Here is a 27,988-nt window from a genome sequence, read left to right on the forward strand (position 1 = left end):
GTTCGACTTGTGGGTTGACTGATTGAGTCAACCCAACCAAGCAAAAAAAATAGGGTTACAATAACTCAACCCAATTCTACTTTTAAAAGATTAAGAATATTTAACGTATGTAACCAATTTCAGTGACGCGTTATTTCTCGTAAATATTCGATATTTGAACTTTATGAGATTTGAGTTATTAATGTAACATGTACGTGGATAGATACAGTTATTTAAAATAATAATAATAAAAAAAAACAACCCAACAACCCAGTTCATAGAGACTCATGTCACTAAACCAACCGACTCGAAATTTCATGTTCGTCCAAAAGCTTTTTCCAACCCAACCCGTATACACCCTTAACCAGTACCCTTCTAAGCTTTATGTCCGGTACAAATAGGAAAAAACAAAGATAAAAAAATATTAGGTAGAAACATGGGATGCACGAGATATAATACTATTCGAATGAATTACTTTTGTGATGCACTTTAAACTTATTATGACAAAAAAAGAAAAAGTTATTCTTTTATGTCATTTAATATTTACCATTAATAACGACTTGATTTTTATTGGTCTAATAAAGTGATGACTTTATTATTATCTGTAAAGTCAAGTCATCCATATTTTAATTTAAATTATCTTATTATTATTATTTATTAGAGAATAATATTATATATTTCATGGGAATCAGCAACCGAGATCCAAATAGGGTCTTCTCTCTCTCCAATAATTTATTATAAAATAAACTAAAAAAATTGAAGTCAAAGATAATATGACTGTGAAATTAAAAAAAGAAAAAAAAACAACAATATTCATTTATAAATTATCCAAATATAAAAACATTATAATTTTTCCATTTTAGTCCAATCATAAATGATGAACATCACATCATTACTCATTATAATAAATTATTAAAATTATAGTTTAGTATTAAATAGCAAATTAATTTTCAATTTAGTTTAATCTGTTTTTAATATATTTAAGAAAATAAATTAATGGTTTAATATATTTTTAATATTATTGAACGAGGGTTTTGAATAAAAATTTCTATTTATAATAATCCCATTTTTTATTAAAAAAAAACAAAAAAAAATACTATATTTATAATTATTTCTAGAAATAGAAATCTTTGCTGAGAGAGTAAAATAATAATTTTTTAAAAATAATTATAAAATATATTATATTATTTTATTTTTTAAACTTTTTAAATATTTAAATTTAATGTAGGAAAAAACCATGATAAAATTTTAAAATATTGGAAAAAATGAGATTATTAAATAAAATATAATAATTAAAATAAAAAAAAAAGAAAAGGAAAAAGGGAACTGTTTAATGCACTACAAATGACCTTCAGGTCAATACAGAGCTTCCCCATCACTTCCTTTCTCTGCAACTTCTTCTTCTTCTCGAAGAAACAGAGCTGTAACAGACTGCCACTTCCTTTCTCTTGATTTTTTTTTTTTTTTTTTTTTTTTTTTTCACAAAGATGGGGATCTGTCCTGGCATGGAGATGATTCAGAAGCTTTTGGAGGCGTTTTTCTCTAGTAGTCTGATGAAGTTCGGCTACGGCGGTGGTGGTGGTGGCAGCGGAAATGGACGGAGAATCAGAGGTACGGTGGTTCTTATGAAAAAGAGTGTTCTCGACTTCAAGGATGTTAAGGCTTCTGTTGTCGATCGGATTCATGAATTCCTTGGAAAAGGTGTTTCCATTCAACTCATCAGCTCGGATCCTCCCGCCTCAGGTGAGTATCAGAGTTCGTGGTTCTTTTCGTTAGGGATACTCTTAACTCTATTAGTGTAATTTATTAGGCGCTTGTTAGGTTGTTAGGGTAACTTATTGGCTTAAACTTTTGGGTTGAATGATGATTTACGATAGAGGATAGATTGGGGGTGGAAATGGTGGGGAAGGCAGCGATGTTGGAGCAATGGATCTCGACGGTGAAGCCGTCGTTAACGGCGGACGAGATCGAGTTCACGGTGTTCTTTGAATGGGAGGAAAGGATGGGAGTACCAGGAGCTTTCATCATTAGAAACCATCACTCCAGCCAGTTTTACTTGAAGACAGTCACCTTACATGACGTTCCTGGCTATGGCTCTGTGCATTTCGCTTGTAATTCGTGGGTTTATCCTGCTCATCGATATACTTATGACCGTGTTTTCTTCTCGAACAAGGTAGAATCGTTTAACTAATTGAACTATGTTCGGTTTGATGATGGAACTAAGGCAAATGAGTTGAGTTCTTCTTTGATTGATCATTTGATAGAGTTATCTTCCGAGTGAAACACCTGAGCCACTACGGAAGTACAGAGAAAATGAACTTATTAACCTCCGTGGAAATGGCGTCGGTGAGCTCAAGGAGTGGGATAGAGTTTATGACTATGCTTGCTACAACGATCTCGGAATGCCAGACACGAGCAAAAGGTTCGTCCGCACTGTTCTTGGAGGTTCGAAGGAGTTTCCCTATCCACGAAGAGGTCGAACCGGTCGAAAACAAGCAAAATCAGGTTGAGAATATGATCTTTCCATCAAATTCTTTCATGTATCTCCTCTTTAATCATCAACCTGGTTATGTTGTTACAGATCCAAGCTGTGAAAGCAGGCTGCCATTGCTGAGTTTAGACATTTACGTGCCGAGAGACGAGCGGTTTCGCCACCTGAAGTTATCAGACTTTCTAGCTTATGCTGTGAAGTCAATTGTTCAGACATTGCTCCCAGAGATCAAATCTTTATGTGACAAAACTATTAATGAGTTTGATTGCTTTCAAGATGTTCTAGATCTTTATGAAGGAGGAATGAGGCTACCAAATGAAATACTAGGCAACCTAAGGGATCTGGTTCCTTGGCAGCTGTTTAGGGAACTGATGCGTTCTGATGGCCACCAATTCCTGAAGTTTCCGGTGCCTGATGTGATCAAAGGTATGAAATTCTAATCTACCCTCTTACTCAGATCGAACTCTACGACGTCGGAGTTTTTGGAAAACTCGACGAAATCCTAAATGACTGCTTGGATTGCAAATCCAGAGAGCAAAACAGCTTGGAGAACGGATGAAGAGTTCGGACGAGAAATGCTAGCAGGAGTGAACCCGGTCATTATTCGTCGACTCCAAGTACGACATCCATAGCTTTATTTACTGCATTCATTAGGCACCCTTTCATCCATAATTCCCTTTGTCTTGTAGGAGTTCCCTCCAACCAGCAAATTGGATCCTAAATTGTATGGAAAGCAGAACAGTTCCATAACAGAAGAGCACATAGCCAAGCACTTGAATGGGCTCACTGTTGATCAGGTTCTGCGCATATTTCATTCATACCTCTAAACAGCAACCATAAAGATTTCTCATTAATATCTTGATCTCATGTTTCTTTATTGTCAGGCTTTGGAAATGAACAAGCTGTTCATTCTGGATCATCATGATTCACTGATGCCATACATCAGTAGAATAAACTCGACATCCACGAAGACATACGCTACTCGAACACTCCTCGTTCTACAGGATAACGGGATTTTGAAGCCAATAGCAATTGAACTAAGTCTACCACACCCACAAGGAGATCATCATGGAGCTGTGAGCAAAGTTTTCACTCCTGCAGAAAACGGCATTGAGGGATCTGTTTGGCAGTTGGCTAAAGCTTATGTCGCAGTTAATGATTCTGGCTATCACCAGCTGATTAGCCATTGGTATGTCCTACAAACGCTAGAATAATCAATCAGATCAATATACACATCGAGTGTGGAAATCTCTCTCTAGCAGACCCGTTTTAAAAACCTTGAGGGAAAGTCCAAAGAGGACAATATCTACTAGCGGTGGGTTGGACTGTTACAAGTGGTATTAAAGCTAAACACCGGACGATGTGTCAGCGAGGAGGCTGAACCCCGAAAGGAAGTGGACACGAGGGTGGTGTGCCAGTAAGGACGTTGGGCTTGAAGGGGGTGAATTGGGGGGTGGTCCCACATCGATTGAAGAAGGGAACGAGTGCCAGCGAGGACGCTGGACCCTAAAGGGGTGGATTATGAGATCCCATATCGGTTGGAAAGAGAACGAAACATCTTTTATAAGGGTGTAGAAATCTCTCCCGAGCAGACGTGTTTTAAAACCTTGAGAGGAAGCATGAAAGATCTTTTATAAGGGTGTGGAAACCTCTCCTTAGCAGACATGTTTTAAAAACTTTGACGGGAAGCCCGAAAAGGAAAGTATCTACTAGCGTTGGGGTTGGTCTTGGGCTTATGTGTTACATTATCTAACTCAACTAACATGAACATAACTAAAATTTACTGTACTTTGCAGGCTGAACACGCATGCTGTGATAGAGCCATTCATCATAGCAACAAACAGACATTTAAGTGTTATGCATCCAATCTATAAGCTTCTTCATCCACACTTCAGAGACACAATGAACATAAACGCCATGGCAAGGCAGGTTCTCATCAACGCTGGTGGAATTCTCGAAATCACTGTCTTCCCTGGAAAATACGCCTTGGAAATGTCAGCTGTTCTTTACAAGAACTGGGTTTTCACAGACCAGGCACTCCCGGCTGATCTAATCAAGAGGTGGGTTGTGTTGATTTCAGTCAAAAACATGAATCCGTGACTATAAAATTAAAATTTCCTTGCGCCTCATTTTCAGAGGAGTGGCAGTTCCTGATCCAAGTAGCTCCCATGGCCTCAAGCTTCTGATAGAGGATTACCCATATGCCGTGGACGGGCTCGAGATCTGGTCTGCAATTGAGACATGGGTTAGAGAATATTCTTATTTCTATTACAAATCAGATGAAATGGTTGTACAGGACACCGAAATTCAATCATGGTGGACAGAGCTTCGCAATGTCGGGCATGGCGATTTGAAAGACGAACCATGGTGGCCTAAAATGAACACAAGAGAAGACCTAATCCAATCATGCGCCACCATCATTTGGATAGCTTCAGCCCTCCACGCCGCTGTGAACTTCGGGCAATACCCATATGCCGGGTACCTCCCGAACCGCCCGACGGTGAGCCGCCGATTCATGCCGGAACCAGGCACACCGGAGTTCAGAGAGCTGGAGACCGACCCGGATTTAGCGTACTTGAAAACGATTACAGCGCAGCTACAAACAATCCTGGGCGTCTCGCTAATTGAGAGCCTATCCCGACATTCGGTGGATGAGATTTATCTTGGGCAGAGAGATACGGCGGATTGGACGACGGATGAAGAACCGATGGCAGCTTTTGAGAGATTTGGGGATCGGTTGAGGGAGATTGAGGAGAAGATTTTGAGTATGAACAACGATGAGAGATGGAGGAATCGAGTTGGACCGGTGAAAATGCCTTACACGTTACTGTTTCCCAATACCTCGAATTTCTACGAAGAAGAAGGGCTCAACGCTAGAGGGATCCCAAACAGCATTTCGATCTGAAAAACTTTCATAGATTTCCATCTTCAAACCGTGTTTCTTAGAGATTCTGTGCGGTGAGTTTGTGCTAGAATTTAAAGACGTGTCTACTATTCCTCAACGTGTATTAAAATGTGTCTACTATTCTTTAATGTGGTCTAAAGACGTGTCTACTATTCCTCAATGTGTTTTAAAACTTGTCGGCTAAATTGAGGTTTTCACACCCTTATAAGGTATACTTTGTTCCCGACGTGAGATATCATAATTCACCGCTTGGATGTCTAGCTCTAATACATTTGTAATAGTCCCAGCCCACTGCTACTAGGTTTTAGTCCGTTACGTATTGTTGTCAACCTCCCGATTTTAAAATGTATCTACTGGAGAGAAATTTCCTCACCTTTGAGGAATGTTTCGTTCCCCTCTCTAATCGATGTGTGACCTCACATAAAGTTATCTTCATAGACCAACACAAGTACTTCCCCTATGCTTCTAAGAGTGAAAGCTATTCCCACGGTCCAACATGAGTCCTTTCAATATGTTTTTAAGAATGAAAGTTATACCTACCGAAAAGTAATTCGATCAAATCTTTCTCAGTTATCCTATTCTTAGTATTGCTCTCATTCGGATGTACTCTCGATTCATTCATGTACCAATATTTTATTAATTCGATCTAGTTCGACTTTATCTAAAATAAAACAAAAAAATTGATGTGAAGACTAAAACATGACAAAAATTGACACGAGGACTAAATATTGAATAATTGATTTTTGCGACGGTAATCGATATTTTATCTATTGAGTAATAATTCAATTACGACAATGTAAAAGACTTATATATTCACTCTTATCGTAACATCATTGAACGTTGGAAATATATTCTCATATATTTCATTATACATTGACTGTTACACGGGGAATGATTTTCTACATCAATTATAAGATATATAATTGATTAGACCGATCATTTACGTACACAACCAAACCACATCCAAGACTATTATTATGTTACATCGTCTAGTAACTTAAGCACCGATAGCTGTTTCCATGAGAATGGAATCAACATCGTTTCGATTCTGATTGATCATTCCATCGTCATTATCTAATTTTACATTTATCCATATCTCTGGAATTTCTTGTGCTAAATTATGTACCGTTTCCACTGCATAATCCGCCTCTATATTCTTCACGAGCTTCCCCACCTTCATCCAATCACACCATATAAATAACTTTCTAAAAAATAATTTAATCATTTTCAATTTAAACATTCATTTTTTTATATATATTTGAAAATACATATTTTCTTTATATTATTCATGCAATTTAAAAATTAAAAAAAAAAAAAAACGTTTTCACTTTGTAATTTATATTTGATTTTAAATTATCATTTGAGTTATATTGATGATCAATACTATTTTTATCTTAATTATTTATCTTTAATATTTAAAATTAAAAAAAAAAAGAATTTAAAAATAAATTAGAAAGAATTAAAAAGATGAAAAATAAATTATCAAAACAGAACTTTAACACGTTGAAAGAACGTGGTGAAGTAAAGTTCTCACGAGAACGGTGCGGAGGCCGGCGGCTTTTCCGGCGGCGATATTGTGGGCGTTATCGTCAAGAAACAGCTGCGCACAACAACCAAATTAAACCAACAAACGAACAAATGAATCAATTCAGCGACGGCGTACCGTACGACGGGGGTCAATGTCAGCGACGTCGATAGCAATTCTCATGGCGTCCATCGACGGCTTGAGAAGAATCGGAAACTCGTCGGGTCGGGTCGCCTTCGGCAGGTTCGGGTTCATCGTCTCGAAACATATGATCTTCTCGAAACAACTCTGTAAGCCAAGGCGACCGAGCACCTCTGTCGCGTGGTTCATGTCGGAGTTCGTGAAAATCTGTTGTAATCCCAAATTTCAACAAAATTACAACAATTTAAACACGATTAGAACAATTTAAACACGATTAACATTTAAAACATACGATTTTTCGTTGTGGAATTGACAGCAAGAGATGTCGGAGCTGGATGTCCTGTTTCAGCCGGTCGTATGGCAATCTTCCATGGACGAAGCTGAAACAAACAACGTTAATATTGTTCATGGAGAATCGTTTGTTTTGTTCTATGGTTTTGTTTTGCTTACCCATGGTAATCATCTTCGTGAATGTCATAACCCAATGCCTGATCATAATTAAGTACAAAAGATTAGTTTAATGGGGACTGTAATGAAGTTGCAGAGTTGTTAATGGAGAATTTACTCGCAAACCAGCCAGAGTGCTGCCGTAGGTTTTGAAAAGCTCAGTACGAAGAATTGGAGCTTGGGTTACTGGGAATCCACATATTTCGACAAGAAAATCTGTCAAAATTCGTCAAGATTAAGGTAAATTTAGTGTTGAGAAAGCCCAAGAAACAAGAACATTGAAAAACAGAACATATTTAGTGTTGGGGAAACCTTCGATGTTTTTCTTGCAAGCAGCTGAAATTCCAGTGTTGAATGGGTACAGAGTGTCATCCAAGTCTGTTAAGAAAGAAACAGAGTAAGAATATCAAAGGTTAAATCTTTTTGAAATGAAGAAGATGATGAAGAAGAAGGTACCGAAAATGAGGCAGTCGAAGGAAGCATCCATGGCGGAAAATGGAGGAGAAATTGAAGGCTAAAACAGAGAGAAACAGAGCAAAACAGAGCAAAACAGAGTCTGAGCAAAGGGAGCGAAGAAGGGGAGGGACTAAGAGTAGTATATACAGGGAAAATGGATTACATGTGTAGATCTCTCCTGTACCCTTCATGGAAATCTCAAAAAAGAGGTCGAGATTGACACCCGCTTTGTCATACTCCATACCCAAGATTTTGGATCAAGATTTAGAATCCATATTCGACACCTAATTGCTCCCGACATTCCCCTACGACATGGTTATGTTACCTCCTCCTTGCTTCTTAAGAGTGAAAATCATCCCCCACAAACCAACCCGAGTCCTTCCGACATGCTTTATCCTTACTCACATGCATCTCAAGATACTTTTTAAGCGTTTCCCCGACAAAAAATTGTTCGGAGCAACTCATTATTAGCCATGAAATTCACAAACCAACATGAGATTGAAATGGGAAAGGAATCAAATAACGACAAATTTATGAACTTTTATTTTGGTCCATTAATTTTTCATAACAACCCAATCATCCAATTTTGAACTTTTTAATTATAAAAATTTAATCTCTACAATAAAATCATCTCATAAAAAATAAATATTCTTTTTTATTTAATAATTTAATATTTTTTTTTTATTTAATAATTTAAACTTAATATTCATATTTAAAATAATTAAATAGATTTTTTTAGGTCCCACAACGTTGTCAGTGAGCCATAAAAAGATAAGGTTGCCAATAAACTTTTTTGTATTTTTTCTTGTAATGTCTGAACGTAATTACCATATTACCCTTGGAAATGGCTTTAAATACCAAATTTTCAATACACGTCCAATAATGCAAAAAGAAAAGAAAATAAAAAACCATTACCCTATGGCTCTCTCAATTCTCTTCCTCTTTCTCTTTAATTTCATACTTCCAAGCTTCTCTCATCCTTTCGACCCGCTATCTCCGCTCGAGATTCAAATCGTCACCTCCACAATCAAATCCAATTTCAACCTGACCTCGAGGCTCACTTTTCACTACGTTGGCATTCACGAGCCTAACAAACATGACGTCCTGTTATGGCTTGCAAATCCTCGATCTCCGCCATTGCCACGAGAAGCCTTTGTTGTGGCACGCGCTAACAAGCAGACTCATGAGTTCTTGGTGAGTATAGCGGATGGTCGTGGCACGATTGTGTCACAGAGTGTGTACCGAGGGTCCGGTTTCCCAACGTTAACCTTTGAGGAACAAACGGAAGCTATTGATTTGGCTCTCAAATACCCATCAGTTGTATCCTCCATGGAGAAGAGAGAGCTGAATGTTTCGAATGTTGTGGGCTCGGTTTTTACTATTGGGTGGTTTGGGCAGGCCCACAATGAGACGCAACGAGTGGTCAAGGTTCTGTTTTTTTACAAGGAGTCTACGGTCAATGTTTGGGTAAGGCCCGTTGAGGGCGTTGAAACCGTGGTGGATCTTGATCAAATGGTGGTCACCGAATTTCAAGACGTTCAACGTTGTGTCTTGCCAAAGAGTGAGGGGACGGATTACCGTGCCTCCGGTATGCGGCCGCCGTTTGTGGCGGAGACTAAGCCGATTAACGTCGTCCAACCGCTTGGTCCTAGCTTTGTCGTTAAAGGCCACACTGTCAGGTTTGTTTTCCCTTAATTGCTTATAAAACGTATCTATTATTGGAGAGAATAGGCTAAACTTCTCTTAATCTCTTTTTGAGCCTAAGCTAAAGTAGCTCCAAATAGTACTCTTATTATCCTATAAAAGCTATTACATTCATGATGTAAGGTATTACTATAAAAGAAGAAGTCGAGCGACAAGAAAACTTCCCGCAGCTACCATCGTAGCAACATGTATAAGAGTCGAAATCGGGGTAGGACCCTCTATAGTATCAAGTAACCATACATGAAGAGGAAATTGAGCAGATTTAGCAACTGCACCTGCTCCTCGTAAATAGTGTTTCATTCTCCTCTCCAACCAATGTGAGATCCCTTCTCCAATCGATGTGGGACCCTCCAATCTACCCCTTTTGGGGTCTAGTATCCTTATGTGGGATCCCTTCTCCAATCGATGTGGGACCCTTCAATCTTCCCCTTTTGGGGTCCAGTGTCCTTAGGTAGGATCCCTTCTCCAAGCTAGGTGGGACCTCTAATCTACCCCTTTTGGGGTCCACTGTCCTTCCTGACACACCGCCTCATGTTCACCCCTTTGGGTTTCAACCTCCTTGCTGGCACATTGACAGTTGTATGACTTTGATACCATTTGTAATCGCCGAAGCCCACCACTAATAGATATTGTCTTCTTTAAGCTTTCCCTTTCGAACTTTCCCTCAATGTTTTAAAACGCGTATATTTGAGATAGGTTCCTACCTTATAAAGGGTGTTTCGTTTTTTCTCATCAACCAATGTGGGATCTCACTATAACTAATGCTTTGTTTTGCAGCTGGGCAAATTGGAATTTTCATTTGAGCTTTGACATGCGAGTCGGGATCGTAATATCAACAGCGTCCATATACGATGTCGACCAACGTAAAAAACGACACGTTCTTTACCAAGGCAGCCTCTCCGAGCTTTTTGTGCCGTACCAAGATCCAACGGAGGAGTGGTATTACCGGACGTTTATGGACGCCGGAGAGTTTGGGATGGGGTCAGCGGCGGTGGAGCTTGAACCCCACCATGATTGTCCGTCCAACGCCGTCTTCTTCGACGCCTTCCACGGCGGCCAAGATGGAAACCCTGTCAAGTTGACCAATGCTTACTGTATGTTTGAGAAGTACGCCGGTAACATTGCTTGGCGCCACACTGAGAGCGCAATTCCAGGAGAATTGGTAACTTTTTTTATTTTTTTTAATTTTTTAATTTTTAATTTTTAATTTTTAAAATTTGAATTTTTTGTGATTATATTTTTTAAAATTGCAGATAAGAGAAGTTCGGCGGGACGTGAGCTTGGTGATAAGGACGATCACGGTGATCGGAAACTATGATTACATCTTGGATTGGGAGTTCAAGAAATGTGGCTCGATCAAATTTGCGGTAATACATCTTTACAATTATTTTCGTGACAAAATTGTTAGGAATCACGAATCTCCACAATGGTATGATATTATCCATCGAAAAAAGTACACCATAAAACCTCAATCGAGACTCGACTCTTTCTCTAAAGCCCGCCCTCAAACAAAGTACACCCTTTGTTCAAACAACTAGAGGATTCTATTAATATGATTAAGTTAAAGACATGACTCTAATATCATGTTAGAAACCACGACCCTCCAGAATATAAACTCTCATGGGTTTGCTTTTGGTTTTTTCAAGAAAGTCTTGTACCACGGGAGATAGTATTCGTTGTTTATAAATCCATGATCTGAAAACTTTAGTCTTCTTCGTGAACAGGTGAGTTTAACAGGAATCATGGAAGGAAAAACGACGCCACACAAGCACACAAGCGAGATAAAGGAGGAAATCTACGGCTTATTAGTAGCTCAAAACACGATCGGCATAAACCACGACCATTTCCTAACGTATTATCTTGATCTCGACATCGATGGCCAGGAGAATTCTTTTGTGAAAGGCAAATTGACGAGCTTTAAAACCGACGGCTCCACGCCGAGGAAGAGTTACTGGTCGGTGGTGAGAGAGGAGGCAAAGAAGGAGCTGGATGCTAGAAACCTTTCGACCGAGCCAGTAGAGCTCTACATCGTCAACCCAAACAAAGAAACTACAATAGGGAACCAAGTCGGGTACCGTTTAATTCCAGGACCAATGCCCCGACCACTCCTTTTGGAGGATGATTATCCACAGAGGCGAGGAGCATTATGTGACCATAATGTATGGATTACGCCGTATAATCGATCGGAGAAATGGGCCGGCGGTATGTACGTCGATCGTGGCCATGGTGATGAAACTCTTAACATTATAACACAAAGGTACGTAATTAAAAAAACTGAATCCAATTCTTAATCCAACTGAATTCAATCGAACCCACGAACACCCTCTTAAATAGCGTGTTTTGAACCCAACCGAACCCACGAACAATGCCTTTCAAGTAGGGTGGTCTGATTTTTTATGGGTGGATTTAAATTGTGGACAATATTTTATTGGATGACAGGAATAGGGACATCTGGAACAAGGACATAGTGTTATGGCACACAATAGGGTTCCATCACCATCCGAGTCAAGATGAATTTCCAATAATGCCCACGCTCTCTGGAGGATTCGAACTCCGGCCTACAAATTTCTTTGAAAGAAACCCAATTCTCAAAATGAAGGCCCCCTAATAAGAAGCCTTATTATTAGCCTTATTATTTACCGTTGTACCCTTAATCTACTGCTGGCTTACGTGGAATTATAATAAATTCTCTTTAATATTTATGAAATTATATATATTTATGAATATTTGATATTTGAATTTTATAAGATTTTAATTATTAGTATTTAATATTTTTTTTTAAAGAAAATAAATAACCGGTCGATTCAATTAACCCAAAATTATATGGTTGGGTCAGTTGTGAACACCAGCCGTGGCATACCTTCCAGATCAAGGGTCCCACGGTTTACTAAAAAGACTCGGCATTCATGCGAGCCACCCGATAGTGTGGTACGAAGTGGGTTTAGTACGCCCTGCCAAAACAGCTCCGAAACAAACAAAAAAAAAGGTGCGTGCCGCACTCACGAGGGGCTTTCCCCCTTTGCCGGGTGGTATCGCTCTCTAAATGCTGGGTCTACTGTTGCTGAAATTACTTGTTCAGAGTAAACCATAGCAATCGAAGGTGAAAGCGGGAAAAAGACGACGAAACCCTTTTTTTCTTGTCAACCGACTTGTTAGGAGTAGGGGAGTAGGGGCTTTCTTGTACTGCCATACGCACCCAGACATTACCCTAATTGTGGCTGGCCCAACAATTTCCAAAATACCGTTGTCATGATGTTGATCCGGCTTATGCGACTACGGCATCCGCGTAGCTCCGAATACGCGCATTGGAGCTCTCCGCTCGATGTCCCGGGTCGCTTGTAGACCGCTGTTTCATCGGGCGATGACTTATTCCTAACACCCTCCACATCCGGTCGTTGACTCCTCGCGACGTTGCCGCCGTTTCTAGGACCGACCGACGCCTCACCTGCACAGGTACCTACGTAGTGTAGTGTCAGTGGCACATTCAACATAGCGTTCAGACTCATGTACTTTCCAGAACCAAGAGTCTTCGAGCCTACTGCATAAGATTAGCCAGCCTTGCCGAACATCAACTTAAAATTCAACCTGCGTATACTAGCATCAAAATCTTAAATTTTATTATGATTGGTGGGTGGAGTTCACGCGCTTAGCTTGTGACATTAATTTGAAGTACTTATCCAACCACGTGCATACGATGTGCCATAAGTTAAAATACTATATAATATTGCTAAAAAATTATATTTTATTTTTCCTTATTAAAATACAATAATAATATTATATCATGTATGGTACTATGTATGACTAATATGCTTCACATACTTTATGCCATATAATTAAATTACAATTTTTTTAAAAATAAAGAAACTTATTCATTTTTAATGGATAATAATAAAGAGAATTAATTAAAACCGAATTAAAATTTAATATACAATCGATCTAAGACACACGTTTTTCTAACTAAATTGAACACTTTATGCTTTATCGACATTGAAATAGAAATAGTTATCGGTGATATAATTTTATAAGTTAGACTAACTCTTTTGTGGCTTAAATTAATTTAGAGGCCGATATCAAATTTGACTCATTTCAATTTGTACCTAATCAAGTTAGACGTTGACATAAAGATTTAGATTTTGAAAATATAAAGTTAAATAGTAATTTTTAAAAAAATTACATTACCGAAAAAAGAAATAATATGATAAGGATTCAAATACAACAAAATGATCATCACTCGTGTAATATTATTTTTTTCTAATTAATATTGATTTCTATTTGTGTTTACGTTCCACACACGTAACGGTATGAACATGACGCATTTAATTTGTAGTTTATATTTGCGCACCATATTTCATTTTGTTAGATCAATTAACCTCATGAAATCCTACTACTGATTCCTTCTTATCTCGACCATTTTAGGATTACTCCATATGTAATATTCGAAGGTTGGTTTCGACGATAAAATTTACTTTTGAGTTGATAAGACACGAGAATAGAATATATTTTATTAATTAGAAATCTTAAGAACTCGATCTAAGCTAAATTCAAATCTCGAAATGCTTATAAATAATTATTTTTTAAATAACTTTGGACTAATTTTTTTAAAATTGGGTTAGAAAACATATTAAAATTCTTAACCTAATTGGTATGTCAAAATTGTTATTTATTTATTATTACTATATATATATAGTAATAAAACGCTTATAATCCATATGTAATGAATTATAAGCGTTTTATTACTATAAATTATTTCTTTTTCTACATCACCTCAATTACTTTATATAGACCTAAGTATTTAATTTTCATATCTTTTATTAACCTAGGTCATAGACCATAGTTTAAAGTCATCCTAAATATTAATAAACAATTAACCCAAAATAAAAAGTTAATTTCCAAAAATAAATCTCCTTATTAACACCTATTTATAAAAAAATCAATATATGAACAGAAATGATGTATTTATATTTGTTCAGTCAGATTTTTTAATATTAATTCCAAAAGTTTATAGTATTTTCGAGACAATAATAGTAGGAGTATTTCTTTTTAAAAAAATAAAAATAAAAATAAAGGGTATTAATGTTGGATGATGAAAGTCCCACGTCAACTGATTTAGGGAATGATCATGGGTTTATAAATAAAGTATTCTCTCTTGGTACGAGGCATTGAAGGTAAAATCATGAGAACTTATACTCAAAGTGAGTCGTGTTCATAGACCACATAATTTTATTAATTCTATAGTCCCTAGAAAAATTATTAATTAATAATAATTATTTTGTGTTTGGTTTTACAGCTCGTGATGAAACAGAGAGAGCAGAGTGAAAAAGAGAAGCTTTTTGTCAGGCTCTATTTAGTGGGCGTTGCCTTGCTTCTGAAATCCTCTGCTTCGTTGTCTCTGAGTAGTTGGCAATTAACCCCTTTTTCCTCTCTCTCTCTTCTTCTCATCCAACCAATAACCAAATAGAAAAATCCCCATTTCAAAACTTCTTCTGAGATTCCACAAATCCTCTGTTTTTGCGAAGAACAGAGGCACAAACATCATACACCCAGAAACATTGTTAAGGAATGAATGGTGAAACAACCTCTGATTATGTCGAAGTTGATCCCACAGGAAGATATGGAAGAGTATGTTTTTGTTTCATCCCCAAATCTCGTGTTTTGATTTTTACTAAAACCCCTTTTTGTTTTTTGTTCAGTACGATGAAGTTCTTGGCAAAGGAGCTTCGAAGACAGTGTAAGAATAAGAACATCCTCTGTTTTTCTCCCGTGTTTCTGTTCTTTTGATGTCTGTCTCTAATGGGGTTTTTTCTCCGACAGTTACAGAGCCTTTGATGAATTCGATGGCATTGAAGTGGCGTGGAATCAAGTGAAGCTTTGTGATTTTCTTCAAACTCCCGAAGATCTCGAACGGCTATACAGAGAAATCCATTTGTTGAAGACTCTTAAACACAAAAACATAATGAAATTTTGTTCTTCTTGGGTTGACACTGCGAATAGAAACATTAACTTTGTGACAGAGATGTTCACTTCTGGAACTCTTAGACAGTGAGTTTCGTTTTCATGGTGTTTTTTCTTAAATGGGTTTTGTGAAAACATGTTTTCCGACCGAATTTGTCTTTGCAGATACAGGCTGAAGCACAAGAGAGTAAACATCAGAGCTGTGAAGCATTGGTGCAGACAGATTTTAAGAGGGCTTCTTTATCTTCATAGCCATGAGCCTCCTGTAATCCACAGAGATCTTAAATGTGATAATATTTTTGTTAATGGGAATCAAGGGGAAGTCAAAATTGGTGATCTTGGCCTTGCTGCTGTTCTTCGTAAATCCTATGTTGCTCGTTGTGTTGGTAAGTTGAAATTGTGAGATCCCACGTAAGTTGTAGAGGGAACGAAACATCTTTTTTGTAAGGGTGTGGAAAACTCTTAAATCCTAAATAGGACAATATCTGCTAGCTATCTTGTTACAAATGGTATCAGAGCCAGACACCGGGCTGTGTGCCAGTGAAAACTCTTGGCCCTTAAGGGGGTGGATTGTGAGATCTCATATCGGTTAGAGAGGAGAACGAAACATCCCTTATAAGGGTGTGGAAATCTCTCCCTAGCATACACGTTTTAACAACTTTGAGGGAAACCCCGAAATCTTCACTTATTGGCTTTGTTTTTTCGGTTGTTTTGTTCACTTCAGGAACGCCGGAGTTCATGGCTCCAGAGATTTATGAAGAGGAGTATAATGAATTGGTTGATATCTATTCTTTTGGAATGTGCATTCTGGAGATGGTTACTTTTGAATATCCATACAGTGAATGCAGTCACCCTGCTCAGATTTACAAGAAAGTTATCTCTGTAAGCCTTCATTGTTCATCATTTTTCTTCAAGACTTTGTTCTTTGTTGCACCAATTGCTTACATTTCTTCTTGTTCCTTCTAGGGGAAGAAGCCAGATGCTTTGTATAAGGTAAAGGACCTCGAGGTTCGGTGTTTCATCGAGAAATGCTTGGCCACCGTATCGATTCGGCTTTCTGCTAGGGAGCTTTTGAATGATCCTTTTCTTCAAATTGATGGTTATGGTTGTGATTCCTTGCTGAGGCCAATTGATGGAGTTCCTCATGGTCCCTTGGCTAATGGGTATAGGAAAGTTTTGGATTACGGTCCGATTGACAACGAAGTGAGCGAGATCGATCTTTTCTCCGGTCAAGAGGACGAGCATTTGGCAGATGATGATATTACTATCAAAGGGAGAAGGAGAGACGACGACGATATATTTCTACGACTTCGAATTGCAGATAAAGAAGGTAAGAATAATGAACTCCAATGATGTGATTATGGCATTCGAATACCGATAACGTTTGCTCGTTGCTCGTCTTGCAGGTCGGATTCGAAACATCTACTTCCCGTTCGATTTGGAGAATGATAGTGCTTTGAGTGTTGCAAATGAGATGGTTTCTGAGCTTGATATCACTGATCAAGATGTGAAGAAGATTGCTGATATGATTGATGGCGAAATTGCTACATTGGTGCCTGAATGGAAGAGGGGAACAAGCTTAGAGGAAGCTCTAGATTGCACTGATTCTAATGTTTGTGCTTTAAATAGTAATCTTTTGGATTATGTTTCGCCTCAAAATCCTGCACACCTGCACATTCTTCAGTGCTCTCAAGAACATGGCTGTGCTTCCATCCATGGCCGTTTTGAAGAGATCACATATCAAGTCGAAGGGTCGGAACAGTTCAATGGAGAAGAGGATTCGAGCGATATCCATTATGCCGATATTTGGGCGCAACGAGATGGACCGGAGGTTGTTTCACATGAACATGGAGAAGTTAGTTGCAAGGAACGACATGGAATGTCGGAGCAGCCGAAACTTAGAACAGAATTCGAAACGAGAAACTCTAGCTCGTTGAATCATTCGATGTCGTTCACCGATGATCACGAGAACGAAATTCGACAAGAACTCAGATGGCTCAAGGCTAAGTATCAAATGCAGTTGAGGGAGCTAAGAGATCGACAGTTAGGAGTCAAAACGAAATCCGTTAGCTTGCACCCGAATCCCAACCTCGCCGAGATCGACATTGGGAAGGACATTGCTTCACGTTCCCTCCATGTTGCTGATAACATGTCGGAAAACCAGACATTTCGAGACGAGAACGTTGTGGACGAGTCGAGTATTCCCGAGCTGATGTTTACGGGCAAGAGTTTCTATACGGGAGCGTTGGTGCCTCATTCTCTACAAAGGGCAACTTCCCTTCCTGTTGATGCCATTGATTTTTAGAATCCTCACTAACAAAGTTGACATTACAGTAAAAAAAGCTCTGTTTTATCCTTGAAGCCTTTGACAGCCCATTTGTTTGAATTTGGTATCCAATTGGTGAAGGTGAGATGCCATTTTAGAGGCACTACATATGGCGTAGAGCCGAAGTGGAATGGTCCCTTGGCGCTTTGAAGGCTGCATATTGAATATGTCATGAGCTTCAAAGTTCCAAGTTGGCCAAGTTGGTTGGATATTGAAGCCTGGCCAGAACTTTCAATTTGAGGCTGTTGTGGCTCTTTACCAACCTTTCAATACAAACAACCAACGAAATACATCTCTTTTTTACTGTCCTATACTCAAGTTTTTGCCTAATTTGTCGATATTTAGAGTAGGAAGGACACGATTGATCACTTTGATCCTACACTTTCGAGACTCTGATACGTTTGATAGAATAACGAATCTCTATAATGATATGATGTTGTCCACTTTGAGCTGTTAGTGCAGGTGTGTCCTTACTCCCTCGAGTGGACAAGAAAGACAATCGTCATAGTTAGCCAACGAGCAATCCCACAGTCAACTACCTAGCCTTTACTAAGGGCTTATGTTATGAGGGTCAACCTCCTAACTGCAAATGCTGGAACGAAGGTTCGACCTCGTCCTTGACCTTTGTAAACCCCTAGTAAACCGATAGGTGGGAGCAGAGAAACCTTAGAGCTTGAATCTAACTAGTTGATGGAGTGAGGTTTTCTTACATTTGGGCTCCCTCTCTTGTTCTTCTTCTTCCTCCTCTGCTTCAGGCGTGGGCAAAGGAACTCCAGCCTATTCAGTTTCTTGATTTCGAGACGAACTTCACTGCATCTTCAGTCCCCTCTTTCTCTTGGGCCTTCTCCGTAGAGTGCTTCAAGCCCTAGTGGCTTTCGTTTTAGTATTTCCAAAAAACCTAGTACCAATAGAGACAGTGTTCGTCACTTATATACATAGAATCTTCTCCTTAATTAGCCAACATGCGACTAAAGCATATAGACTACAACGTGTCACACCTCAGCAGTAGCTTTCGAGTCGGTTAACGGCATTAGTGGCTGGTGCAATAAGTGGGAAGAGATTCCTTGAAGCGATCACTATTCTTCATAGAAGTGGGTGCAAAAGCTAGCCTTCCCACAATGAATTGAATAGAAGAGAATCCGTACCACCAGCAAAGCATGTCGCTTTGAAACCAGACATTTTGTTCAACGTTGTCATCCTCAACCACACTCGCTCACATATAGCTTAGAGAAAAAGTAGGCCACAACTTTGTCACCCTCAAATGTAAATGAACTTAATTCCATGTTTCATTAACTTTCGTCTTTTTTCTTTTTTATATTCGATTCCTACACGACTTTAGAACACGTCTCAGTAGTGTTCGTCAAATTAAATTTATAGATATATAAGTTAATTATATAACATATCAACGTGTAAATTAGTTCTACAGCTATAAACTTTATCTTATCGAGACATTCAAACTTTTAATATTTAAATATTAATAAAGTGCGTGACATTCAAACTTTATCTTATCGTCACATTTAAAATTAAGCATTTATTTAGAATGAATATTAAATTAGTGAAGTATTAATTATGTACAGTATTTGAAAGAAATTAGATGGTGGGGGCATTATTGGAAAATGGCACTACGGAAATCTAAAGTTTGGGCCTAGTTAGTTAGCCCAATCCGAAGCCCAACCCAGTAATCCTTAAAATACCCCGCCGTAGTTTTAGTATCCTCACGCGCACAGTAGGCGCGTGCGGCCAAGTTCCTCGTCAATGCCTTAACCAGCAGGACCTCAACAAAGCCAAATAATGCAAACGCAAAAATTAAAAAAGAAAAAAAGAAAAAAAGAAAAACACATATGCAAATTAAGTACAGTCAGAACTGTAAAACACAGCTAGCAATCTTCTGCTCCCATTGAGATATCGCCACGTCATAACTCAATCCAACGTAGCTCAGTGCTGTCCGACGTGGCAAGATCGTCACCTTTATCTGTGCTCCACCTAGGAAAACGAGATTTGGAGGGGAAAAAAATGAAAAAAATGAGAAAAGGATAAATAATAATAAGAGAATTATTATTATTATTATTATGCTTGAAAAATAAATTTAGGAGAAGGGAAAAAAGAAAAGAAAAGAAAAGAAAAAAAAAAAAAAAAACTGGAAGGTTTTATAATTTGCTTTGGTTTATAATAAAGTGGCGATGGCTATGGGATGACGATCCTAACTAAGAAAAGTTGTGTATGATCAGTTTTCGTACGTCGGGGCATTCAGCGGCTAATTGAAGCCAATTCCCGGCTATGGAATTCTAGAGCTTTCTGTTGAGGTAAGATTCTTGATATCTCGTCCACGGTAGGGTTGGTGGTTTACGGTTTTGGTTTTGGAAAAATCTTGCGGAATTTGGATCTGTTTGCTTCAGATCTGATAGGCTTTTCATTGGGGGAGTTCGGGGGTAATCGAATTGGGGTTTGTGGTAGCTGGATTGTATTGGGTTTGCTGGCTAGCTCAATATGATTATGGAGGGAAATTTTGTAATTTAGGGTTCTTGCTTTGGGGGTTGATTCGCATGGAGGACGGTGTGAGATCTGGGGGACCATCGGGGATTTTGGTGAAGACTCGGAACTCGTCCGGTTGCTTAATTGTTAGAAAGAAAGAGGATGGATTAGGGGGCGCCGGTTCTTCGGCCTCACGCTTGCTTCATGCGAAGAAGGAGAAGAAGAGGCCTAGGTTGGTTTTGAGTGATTCTGGGTCCAGTGATGAGGTATTGCTGCCCCATCGTAGACGAGTTGATCCTGAAACCATTCGGGTTTGTAATGGTTTGAATTCTTTTGAAAAGGATGATATGGACGAGAGGGGAAGCATCCGAAAGAAGGATAGGTTGCAGTATGTTAAGCGGAATGATGATGTTCTGCTCAACAGGATGGATGTGGATGGTTTAGGAAGAAATATGGGCACCTTAGATGTCTTTGATTTCAACGAGTACGATGACCTCGACGGTGAGATTGAGCAGAGGAAGCATGTTAACGGCAGTGGAGAAAAGCGGTTTCTTGGTTCCATGAACCTGCCTCAACGTGAAATCAAGAGGGAATTTGGAACCACTTCTAGTAGGCATGCTTTGGTGGACAAGAGAAAGAATTTGTATGCAGAAAAAACCAATACCTTTGATCGAGACAGGCCTACCCGAAAGATTAACTTCGACACAGATAGTGATGGAGCTTATGTCCCAACACCCTTGTTAAGGGATAAGTTTAGGGGTCATTCTGATGAAGCAATAAGGGTTCAGGGTAAAAATGGAGTTTTAAAGGTCATGGTAAAAAAGAAGAAGAATGTGAGTGAAACTTCGGATATGTATGATCATCGCAAATTAGAAGAAAGTAGAAAGACTCTAAGGACTGAAGATACTCCGAAGAGGAAAGTGTTAGTTGCTCCTTCAGTTTACCCAGAAACTAAACCCCATGTGAAACAGAATCCCTTTCCTAAGCCAGAGAAGGACCATGCTGATTTTCAAACATCAGCATCAACAAAAAATGGAAAGGGTTGCAGTTGGGATTCAGGTGATAGCGGTGTATCATTGAAGCCCAGAAAAAAGGTTGTTGAAGCTCAGAAATCTACCAAGAGGGCAAGCTCTGAAGTTGAAAAAATTCCATGTGAAGAGACTCCCCCAAGTACAGCAAAGGAAGGAAAAGCAAAACGAGGCAGTGGAACTGAGAAACAAAAGCTACGTGAAAGGATCAGGGGAATGCTCCTTAGTTCTGGCTGGAAAATCGATTACAGACCTAGAAGGAATAGAGATTATTTAGATGCTGTCTATGTTAATCCAACTGGAACAGCATATTGGTCAATTATTAAGGCTTATGATGCCCTTCAAAAGCAATTAAATGAAGAAGGAGCAGAGGCTAAACCCAGTGCTGATGCTTCCTTTACCCCAATATCAGATGATATTCTCAGTCAATTAACCAGGAAAACTCGAAAGAAAATTGAGAAAGAATGGAAAAGTAAGCAGAGAGATGAAAGTGACAGTGAAAATGCCAAAGAAGCAAGTGCACTGAGATCTGCTGGTACTAAAAATGACGTGGACAGCATGGATAGTGATAGCAACGAAGAAAAATTAAGCTCTTTCATAAAGCAGGGTGGGAAATCTATTAAAAAGAAATTGAACGAGAATGGATTTCCTAGTGTTGACTCAAAAGGTCAAAGTTCTAGTAAGTATTCACGTGATGCCACTGCAAAACCTTCTTCTGGATTCAGTTCACGTATTTTACATGGAAGAAAAGGTAGAAAGCTTGGATTGTTAGTTCGTCGCTCTAGTAAGGGATTAGATTCAGAGAATGATGGTTTTATTCCATATACTGGTAAAAGGACTCTGCTGTCCTGGCTTATCGATTCTGGGACTGTGCAGTTGAGCCAAAAGGTTCGTTATATGAACCGTAGACAGACCCGAGTGATGCTGGAGGGGTGGATTACCAGAGACGGCATTCATTGTGGTTGCTGCAGCAAAATCCTCACTGTTTCAAAGTTTGAGATACACGCTGGAAGCAAACTACGGCAACCTTTTCAAAACATCTTTCTGGAATCCGGGATTTCTCTTCTGCAATACCAGATAGATGCTTGGAACAGACAGGAGGAATCTAAACGTCTCAGTTTCCACACAGTTGAAATTGAAGGTGACGATCCGAATGATGATACTTGTGGCATCTGTGGAGATGGTGGCGACTTGATCTGTTGTGATGGGTGTCCATCAACTTTTCATCAGAGTTGTTTAGACATTCAGGTGTGTATCCAGTTTCTTGTTCATGCTTGTTGGTAGGTATCCCTATTGTGTCACATGCCACTTGTTCAATTTTAATTATTGATCGCAATTTATGATTAAATCACTTAGTAGGCTGGAAATATTTTCTAGCTGAATTTAGGGAGTTGTGTACAGATGAGGATGGGATTAGCTGTTCATCACACACTTTCTTTCTCGCTCGCACACGAACAAAATTTTAGAACCCCTGAAAACTGACGTACACTGGTTTTGGTGATTTAACCAGTGTTATTTGTCTCTGACTTATATTCTCTTCTTCTTGTATGGACTTTTTTTCAGCCCCCCTTTTGTTTATTATCGTCAAATAAGTTCTTTTAAGAGGAATTAGTTAAGGCTAGAGTCGTTGAGTTCAGATTTGACTCCTTTGCTTGCTTATATTGTTGGTACAGATTCCTCCGGGTGATTGGCACTGCCCAAATTGTACATGCAAGTACTGTGGAGTTGCTAGTGTTGATACTTCTCATGAAAACACTACCAATGTTCTTGAGATATCTAGTTGCCTGTTATGCGAGAAAAAATGTATGACTTCAATTTGTTCTCTTTTATTTCTTCTCTCTCCCTTCCTGCTCATCAACTGTGTTTTTATAATCTTTATTTTTGTTATTGCTGCAGTTCATGAATCGTGCATCCCGGAAATGGATACTCATTCCAATGGTTCAGTCACTTCTTTTTGTGGCAAGAATTGCAGAGAGGTAGCTAAAATTTCTATTTATTTTAGCTTCCAATCTTCTTTTAGTATGACTTTAAATTTTGTTGGTCATTTATTCTTGTGGACGTTATGAATAAAGCAGTTGAGGAATTGTGTAGAGCATTCACTTTTTCAATAGTTTTTCAAACACGTAACTCAGTCACTGTGAAAGTATATTCTTTTTTCCTTTGGTGTATTTATTCTTGGTGTGAAGTGATAGGCTTCAAAAAATTAGATTCTACCAGTTATGTTCACTTTCAATGTATCTAACTTGCTATTGATGACAACCATCAAAAGATTTATTAAACCCAAATCCAAACATTCTTTTCTTCCTTAGTTTCTTGTCCCTTCGGTGACTGTTCCATCAATTGCTATGTAAACCTGCACGATACATCTTTGATTGTTAATTGAGTTTTCATTTAACTTAAAGCTGTACTATCAGTAACGAGAAGGTTGACTTAATTTAATATGACTATGTAACCTTTGAAGTCGCATTCTGTCTGAGATGGAGTAGAATTTGAAATTTTTAATATGATCCCAATTGTCTGTGATAATATAACTATGATGTGTATATACCATTGTCTGTTAATGTTTTGACCAATAGTTCTTCCTTGGACTAAAACCTTCTATTTTCAAGAAAATATAGGAATCGACAGTGTCCTGTCTTCATCTTGAACTTTATTGGTCTCTGTTATGTAGTTTTTTTTATTCTTTTATCATGGATTTTTTTTTTCTTTAATGCACGTGTTACCTTTGAGCTACTCGTTGTTAAGTTTCAATCACCTGAATGTGTTAGTGAATACAGGCTACTACAATTGTACTTTTTGTCTGTGCTGGTGATCATATCATGTTGTGGCATAAGGTTCCCTAATCCTGCATTTACCTGGTTGATGTTTTCTACTTTTAAGTAGTTCTAAGAACTTCTATTTCTTTCCAATGAACATTTTCACCTGCAGACTAATTATTGTATTTTACAGCTTTTCGAGAATTTGCAGAAGTTTCTTGGGGTGAAACACGAATTAGATGCAGGGTTCTCATGGTCTCTTGTCCGTAGAACAAGTGAAGATTCAGATTCATCTCTTCGTGGGCATTCACAAAGGATTGAATGCAACTCTAAACTGGCTGTTGCATTAACAGTTATGGATGAATGTTTTTTGTCTATTGTTGACAGGAGGAGTGGGATAAATCTAATTCATAATGTTCTTTACAATATTGGGTAAGAACATTTTTTCTTGCCTTAAGTAATACTGATATAGTTTGTTCGCATCATCATAACTCTAATACTCTGGGAGTGCTCTTCTTACTTTTACTGTATTTACTTAATTTTGATTGCTCTAACATGGATAAAACTATTTGATCACAATCTACAGCAAAATTTTGTTTAAAAAATTATTTTCTCGTCATGGTATCTGAATGTTTGTCTGATGGGTTTCATCTTTAATGTTCCAGATCAAACTTTTATAGGCTGAATTATAGTGGCTTCTACACTGCTATTTTGGAAAGGGGTGATGAAATCATCTCTGCAGCAACAATCAGGTATCATGCATCACACTTCATCATTTGGCGTGGACATATTAACTTGGTATTTGCAGAAGGAAGAAATTCGAATAGACCATATAGTTTTGCTTGTGCATATTTGCAGAAGGAAAAATTCAAGTAGACCATGCTCTAGATAGAAATATAACTTTTAGACATAATTGATTATTTATCTTCTAGGATTTGATATCTTCTAACCATATTAGTTTATGGAGAAAGAGATACCTATAGAATGGTAATCTGGTGAAATAAGCTTTTGGTTCAATGTTTCAGTTTTGATGCTTGCTTGAATAGTAAGGTTTTGCTGATATGTGCTATCTTTGATATGGTTAGGTTTCATGGGACTAAGTTAGCTGAGATGCCATTCATTGGAACCCGTCATATATATAGACGTCAAGGAATGTGCCGTCGTCTTTTTTGTGCAATTGAATCTGTGAGTTACCCAAAAGATGTTTCTTAATCTTTTCCTACTGTTATGATTAACATACTACTTTCCTTCAATGACTGCAATGTTTATCATGTTTTCCTTCTATTTAGGCTCTTCGCATGCTTAAGGTTGAGAAACTGATTATACCAGCAATTGCCGAGCTCATGCATACATGGAATGTTATTTTTGGCTTTATCCCTTTGGAGCAATCACTCAAGCAAGAAATGAGATTGATGAATATGCTGGTGTTCCCTGGAACAGATATGTTACAGAAGTTGTTAATCGAAGAGACAATTGTTGAGGAAAATGCTACTACTGCCTCAGGTTTTATATCGTTCTCATCGTTTTTATTTTTCGAATAAAATTGGTTTTGCCTGCCAATGTAATTATTCGCTCTATGTTTTTGCTTAAAAGGTGCAAAGCAAACGAATTGTAGAAGTACAGAGTTCAGTAGTCCTAAGATGGATGCAGAGACCTCATCTGGACAGGAACCTCAAAGTTGTGATGACACTGAACCGCGCCACTCCAAGAAGACAACAGACGAAGCAGCTGACACTAACCCGGATCCTGAATCCATGCCTGGTTCTCCAAATGATACATCTGTGGTGAATAGTTCTCTGGACGCATCTCGTGAAGTTAAAACTTCTTGCTTTCCAATGGAAACTGAAAATTCAGATTCTGATTCTGGTGATAAATTAGCTGAATGTTCCTCCGATGGGAAATGTTCATCTCCCTCGATGGGCATCTCTCTTCCAACCAAAACTAGGCCTGGAATTCAGCATGTTTCAGAAGACCATCCGCAGTCCACTTCTCAATGTATGGCAGCTGATACTCCTTCAGACAGTTTGCTTGAACCTAAGGTTACAGTTTCAGATGAAGGAATCAGACGTTCGAATTCTCATGCTGGGCACAAGTTGGTTGAATCTGATTCTCAGAAGAAATCTTTCACTTCTACTTTAGACCATGGCACTGATGAGTTTGAAAACAACATACCCGTGATGGATTCTCCTGAATATGACAAGTGTTTGAATAAGATTAATGGTCATGATTTTCGTGAACACAATGCCCATGCTATTTCTTTTAAACCTGCTCATTGGGATGAAAATTTTGCTAATGGCGTTGTCGGTGAAAAGCCACTTGCCTCTTCATCTGGTCTGTGTGGCTCTAATGGACGCCCCTCCGAAACTATATCCGATGATGGAATTTGTGGCAGTGAAAATTCTCCACAGACCTGTGGGGAAAAAGTCAGGTGATTCACGGGAAGAGAGAGCTGAATCTGGTTCGGTTTGATAAATTGAGGCTCCATGTTGATATTTCATCTCCAAATTAACTGGGTTATTTCTCATGCGACCACTTTGTTGCTGGTTTGTGCAGGGCTCTGTTGCTAAATGGCTAGTGCTTAAATTGAGATGAGTTGCAATAATTAATATTGCTATTTGACAGAATTTATTCAACTTTATGCTGTTCGGTGTTAGATCATAATCCACCTTCGGTGATAGTTAACACGATTTTTTCAGCCCTGGAGTTCTACAGAGGTGCCCTTGATGGAAGTAGCATGGTTCAATTCACTGCCTATCTCTTCTGAAATTGCTGCTCTGAAACACGAACTCATTCATCATGCTGGCTAGCTTGGAAGATCAGACTTCATGGTATGGTCGGAACTTGGAACCGACTTCAGTTAGTAGGTTCGAGAACTCTCCAAACCGCAGCATCTTTTTTTTCTTGAAATGGAGCATTTCCATTCTTAATCAGGGTGAAGCTAATCTCTTGGATCATAATCTTCTTGTCAAAGTATCTGCTATCTGCTGCTCAGCCTTTTCGACGAACACAACCACAACAGAGGTAGAGAATTTAAAATTCCGAGACGTTTTCACGTTGTCAAGGTTTGCTTGTGGGCTCTTTGACAGAAGAAATATATTGATACTCATTCATATTACTCGTAAGAATGATATGAGAACAACACCCTTGGGTGTATAGGCTGTGTTTGCTGGAATGTCCAGGCTCGTCACCTCATTTTGCTGCAGTCAGTCAGGGGCATCATCTAATTCTCAGAAATTTCACCATCTTCTTGGAAGCTACAACGCTGCCAACCATGAGTGTCTAGGGTTGGTTTGGTTAAAATGTGTGAAGGCAAAGGGTCAACAAAGATAATAGCTTTTATTGAGAGTTAGAATAGGGCGTCCATTGTTTACCAACTGTTGTTATTGGGAATTACTTGTAATTATCTGGTGCACATGTATTTAGTTTGAACTGCTGGCTGAGGCTAGATTTTGCTCCACTTTTTTCTCGAACTCCCAACTTTACTTTCTCGCCTTCGTCTAGAAATAAATTTTGTCAGGTGAACTTTTAATTTTGTGTTGAAAAGTATCGAAATACTGTGAGTGATCTGGAGATTTCTCAGCTGCTGTTGATGAAGCGTGTCACTGGTATGTGAAGTTATGAACAAAAATGTGGATGCAGACCTCAGATTGTTACAAGATTCTTCAGCCTTCTTCAAATCATTCGCCATATCCCTGTTGCTTTCTGTAGCAGGAAGTAAGATATTTCTGCATGTGAATGCCTGACCTGTCTCCTGTAGTAGAATGGTATTGTAAATTCATTATGATTTGATGATCATCAGGAACTAA

The 27,988-nt window shown here is 38.6% G+C and overlaps 5 protein-coding genes across 6 annotated transcripts; 4 read left to right on the plus strand and 1 right to left on the minus strand.

The window, feature by feature from the left end:
- Window positions 1-1,427: 1,427 nt before the first annotated feature.
- LOC111778601 (putative linoleate 9S-lipoxygenase 5) lies at window positions 1,428-5,587 on the plus strand. Its single transcript, XM_023658518.2, has 9 exons — window positions 1,428-1,722; window positions 1,857-2,152; window positions 2,244-2,484; window positions 2,561-2,896; window positions 3,002-3,087; window positions 3,160-3,267; window positions 3,355-3,659; window positions 4,267-4,530; window positions 4,607-5,587. Exons 1-9 carry the CDS (start codon window positions 1,467-1,469, stop codon window positions 5,373-5,375), a joined length of 2,661 nt encoding a protein of 886 aa, XP_023514286.2. The 5' UTR covers window positions 1,428-1,466; the 3' UTR covers window positions 5,376-5,587.
- A 627-nt stretch (window positions 5,588-6,214) lies between these two features.
- LOC111779108 (uncharacterized protein C24B11.05) lies at window positions 6,215-8,251 on the minus strand. 2 transcript variants are annotated; one of them, XM_023659179.2, is made up of 8 exons: window positions 7,945-8,239; window positions 7,801-7,866; window positions 7,607-7,704; window positions 7,492-7,529; window positions 7,334-7,421; window positions 7,039-7,248; window positions 6,910-6,975; window positions 6,215-6,549 (listed from the first exon to the last, which is right to left on the minus strand). In XM_023659179.2, exons 1-8 carry the CDS (start codon window positions 7,973-7,975, stop codon window positions 6,373-6,375), a joined length of 774 nt encoding a protein of 257 aa, XP_023514947.1. In that variant the 5' UTR covers window positions 7,976-8,239; the 3' UTR covers window positions 6,215-6,372. The 2 variants fall into 2 exon arrangements, with proteins under 2 accessions (XP_023514947.1, XP_086975399.1); XM_087119273.1 differs by lacking the exon at window positions 6,910-6,975 and having other exon boundaries at window positions 7,945-8,251.
- A 587-nt stretch (window positions 8,252-8,838) lies between these two features.
- On the plus strand, window positions 8,839-12,277 carry LOC111779270 (amine oxidase [copper-containing] alpha 3, peroxisomal). The gene is made up of 5 exons (XM_023659387.2): window positions 8,839-9,623; window positions 10,426-10,810; window positions 10,902-11,015; window positions 11,373-11,905; window positions 12,088-12,277. Exons 1-5 carry the CDS (start codon window positions 8,863-8,865, stop codon window positions 12,254-12,256), a joined length of 1,962 nt encoding a protein of 653 aa, XP_023515155.2. The 5' UTR covers window positions 8,839-8,862; the 3' UTR covers window positions 12,257-12,277.
- Window positions 12,278-14,945: 2,668 nt separating this feature from the next.
- Window positions 14,946-18,237, plus strand: LOC111779269 (putative serine/threonine-protein kinase WNK9). The gene is made up of 7 exons (XM_023659386.2): window positions 14,946-15,267; window positions 15,339-15,376; window positions 15,460-15,687; window positions 15,766-15,986; window positions 16,325-16,482; window positions 16,567-16,930; window positions 17,007-18,237. Exons 1-7 carry the CDS (start codon window positions 15,208-15,210, stop codon window positions 17,903-17,905), a joined length of 1,968 nt encoding a protein of 655 aa, XP_023515154.2. The 5' UTR covers window positions 14,946-15,207; the 3' UTR covers window positions 17,906-18,237.
- Window positions 18,238-20,028: 1,791 nt separating this feature from the next.
- Window positions 20,029-27,792, plus strand: LOC111778214 (uncharacterized). The gene is given in 9 exon segments (XM_023657908.2): window positions 20,029-22,674; window positions 23,100-23,229; window positions 23,323-23,402; window positions 24,376-24,614; window positions 24,848-24,934; window positions 25,268-25,367; window positions 25,472-25,685; window positions 25,776-26,598; window positions 26,600-27,792. Coding segments are annotated over 9 exon segments (3,930 nt in total). The 5' UTR covers window positions 20,029-20,469; the 3' UTR covers window positions 26,652-27,792.
- The last annotated feature ends 196 nt before the right edge of the window (window positions 27,793-27,988 follow it).

The sequence above is a fragment of the Cucurbita pepo genome, chromosome 17 (genome assembly GCF_057944985.1).
Source record: "Cucurbita pepo subsp. pepo isolate OVF chromosome 17, ASM5794498v1, whole genome shotgun sequence".
NCBI lineage: Eukaryota > Viridiplantae > Streptophyta > Magnoliopsida > Cucurbitales > Cucurbitaceae > Cucurbita > Cucurbita pepo.

What these genes read in the sequence shown, in the direction of transcription:
- LOC111778601 (XM_023658518.2), top strand. Translation starts at nt 1,467, where the DNA reads ATGGGGATCTGTCCTGGCATGGAGATGATTCAGAAGCTTTTGGAGGCG. An exon ending in CTCGGATCCTCCCGCCTCAG is followed by an intron (nt 1,723 to 1,856) that starts GTGAGTATCAGA and finishes GATTTACGATAG; the next exon opens with AGGATAGATTGGGGGTGGAA. An exon ending in GTGTTTTCTTCTCGAACAAG is followed by an intron (nt 2,153 to 2,243) that starts GTAGAATCGTTT and finishes ATCATTTGATAG; the next exon opens with AGTTATCTTCCGAGTGAAAC.
- LOC111779108 (XM_023659179.2), bottom strand. Translation starts at nt 7,975, where the DNA reads ATGGATGCTTCCTTCGACTGCCTCATTTTCG. An exon ending in CACGAAGATGATTACCATGG is followed by an intron (nt 7,422 to 7,491) that starts GTAAGCAAAACA and finishes TGTTTGTTTCAG; the next exon opens with CTTCGTCCATGGAAGATTGC. An exon ending in ACATTGACCCCCGTCGTACG is followed by an intron (nt 6,976 to 7,038) that starts GTACGCCGTCGC and finishes TGTTGTGCGCAG; the next exon opens with CTGTTTCTTGACGATAACGC.
- LOC111779270 (XM_023659387.2), top strand. Translation starts at nt 8,863, where the DNA reads ATGGCTCTCTCAATTCTCTTCCTCTTTCTCTTTAATTTCATACTTCCA. An exon ending in GTTAAAGGCCACACTGTCAG is followed by an intron (nt 9,624 to 10,425) that starts GTTTGTTTTCCC and finishes TTTGTTTTGCAG; the next exon opens with CTGGGCAAATTGGAATTTTC. An exon ending in GCGCAATTCCAGGAGAATTG is followed by an intron (nt 10,811 to 10,901) that starts GTAACTTTTTTT and finishes TTAAAATTGCAG; the next exon opens with ATAAGAGAAGTTCGGCGGGA.
- LOC111779269 (XM_023659386.2), top strand. Translation starts at nt 15,208, where the DNA reads ATGAATGGTGAAACAACCTCTGATTATGTCGAAGTTGATCCCACAGGA. An exon ending in ACTTCTGGAACTCTTAGACA is followed by an intron (nt 15,688 to 15,765) that starts GTGAGTTTCGTT and finishes TTGTCTTTGCAG; the next exon opens with ATACAGGCTGAAGCACAAGA. An exon ending in CTATGTTGCTCGTTGTGTTG is followed by an intron (nt 15,987 to 16,324) that starts GTAAGTTGAAAT and finishes TGTTCACTTCAG; the next exon opens with GAACGCCGGAGTTCATGGCT.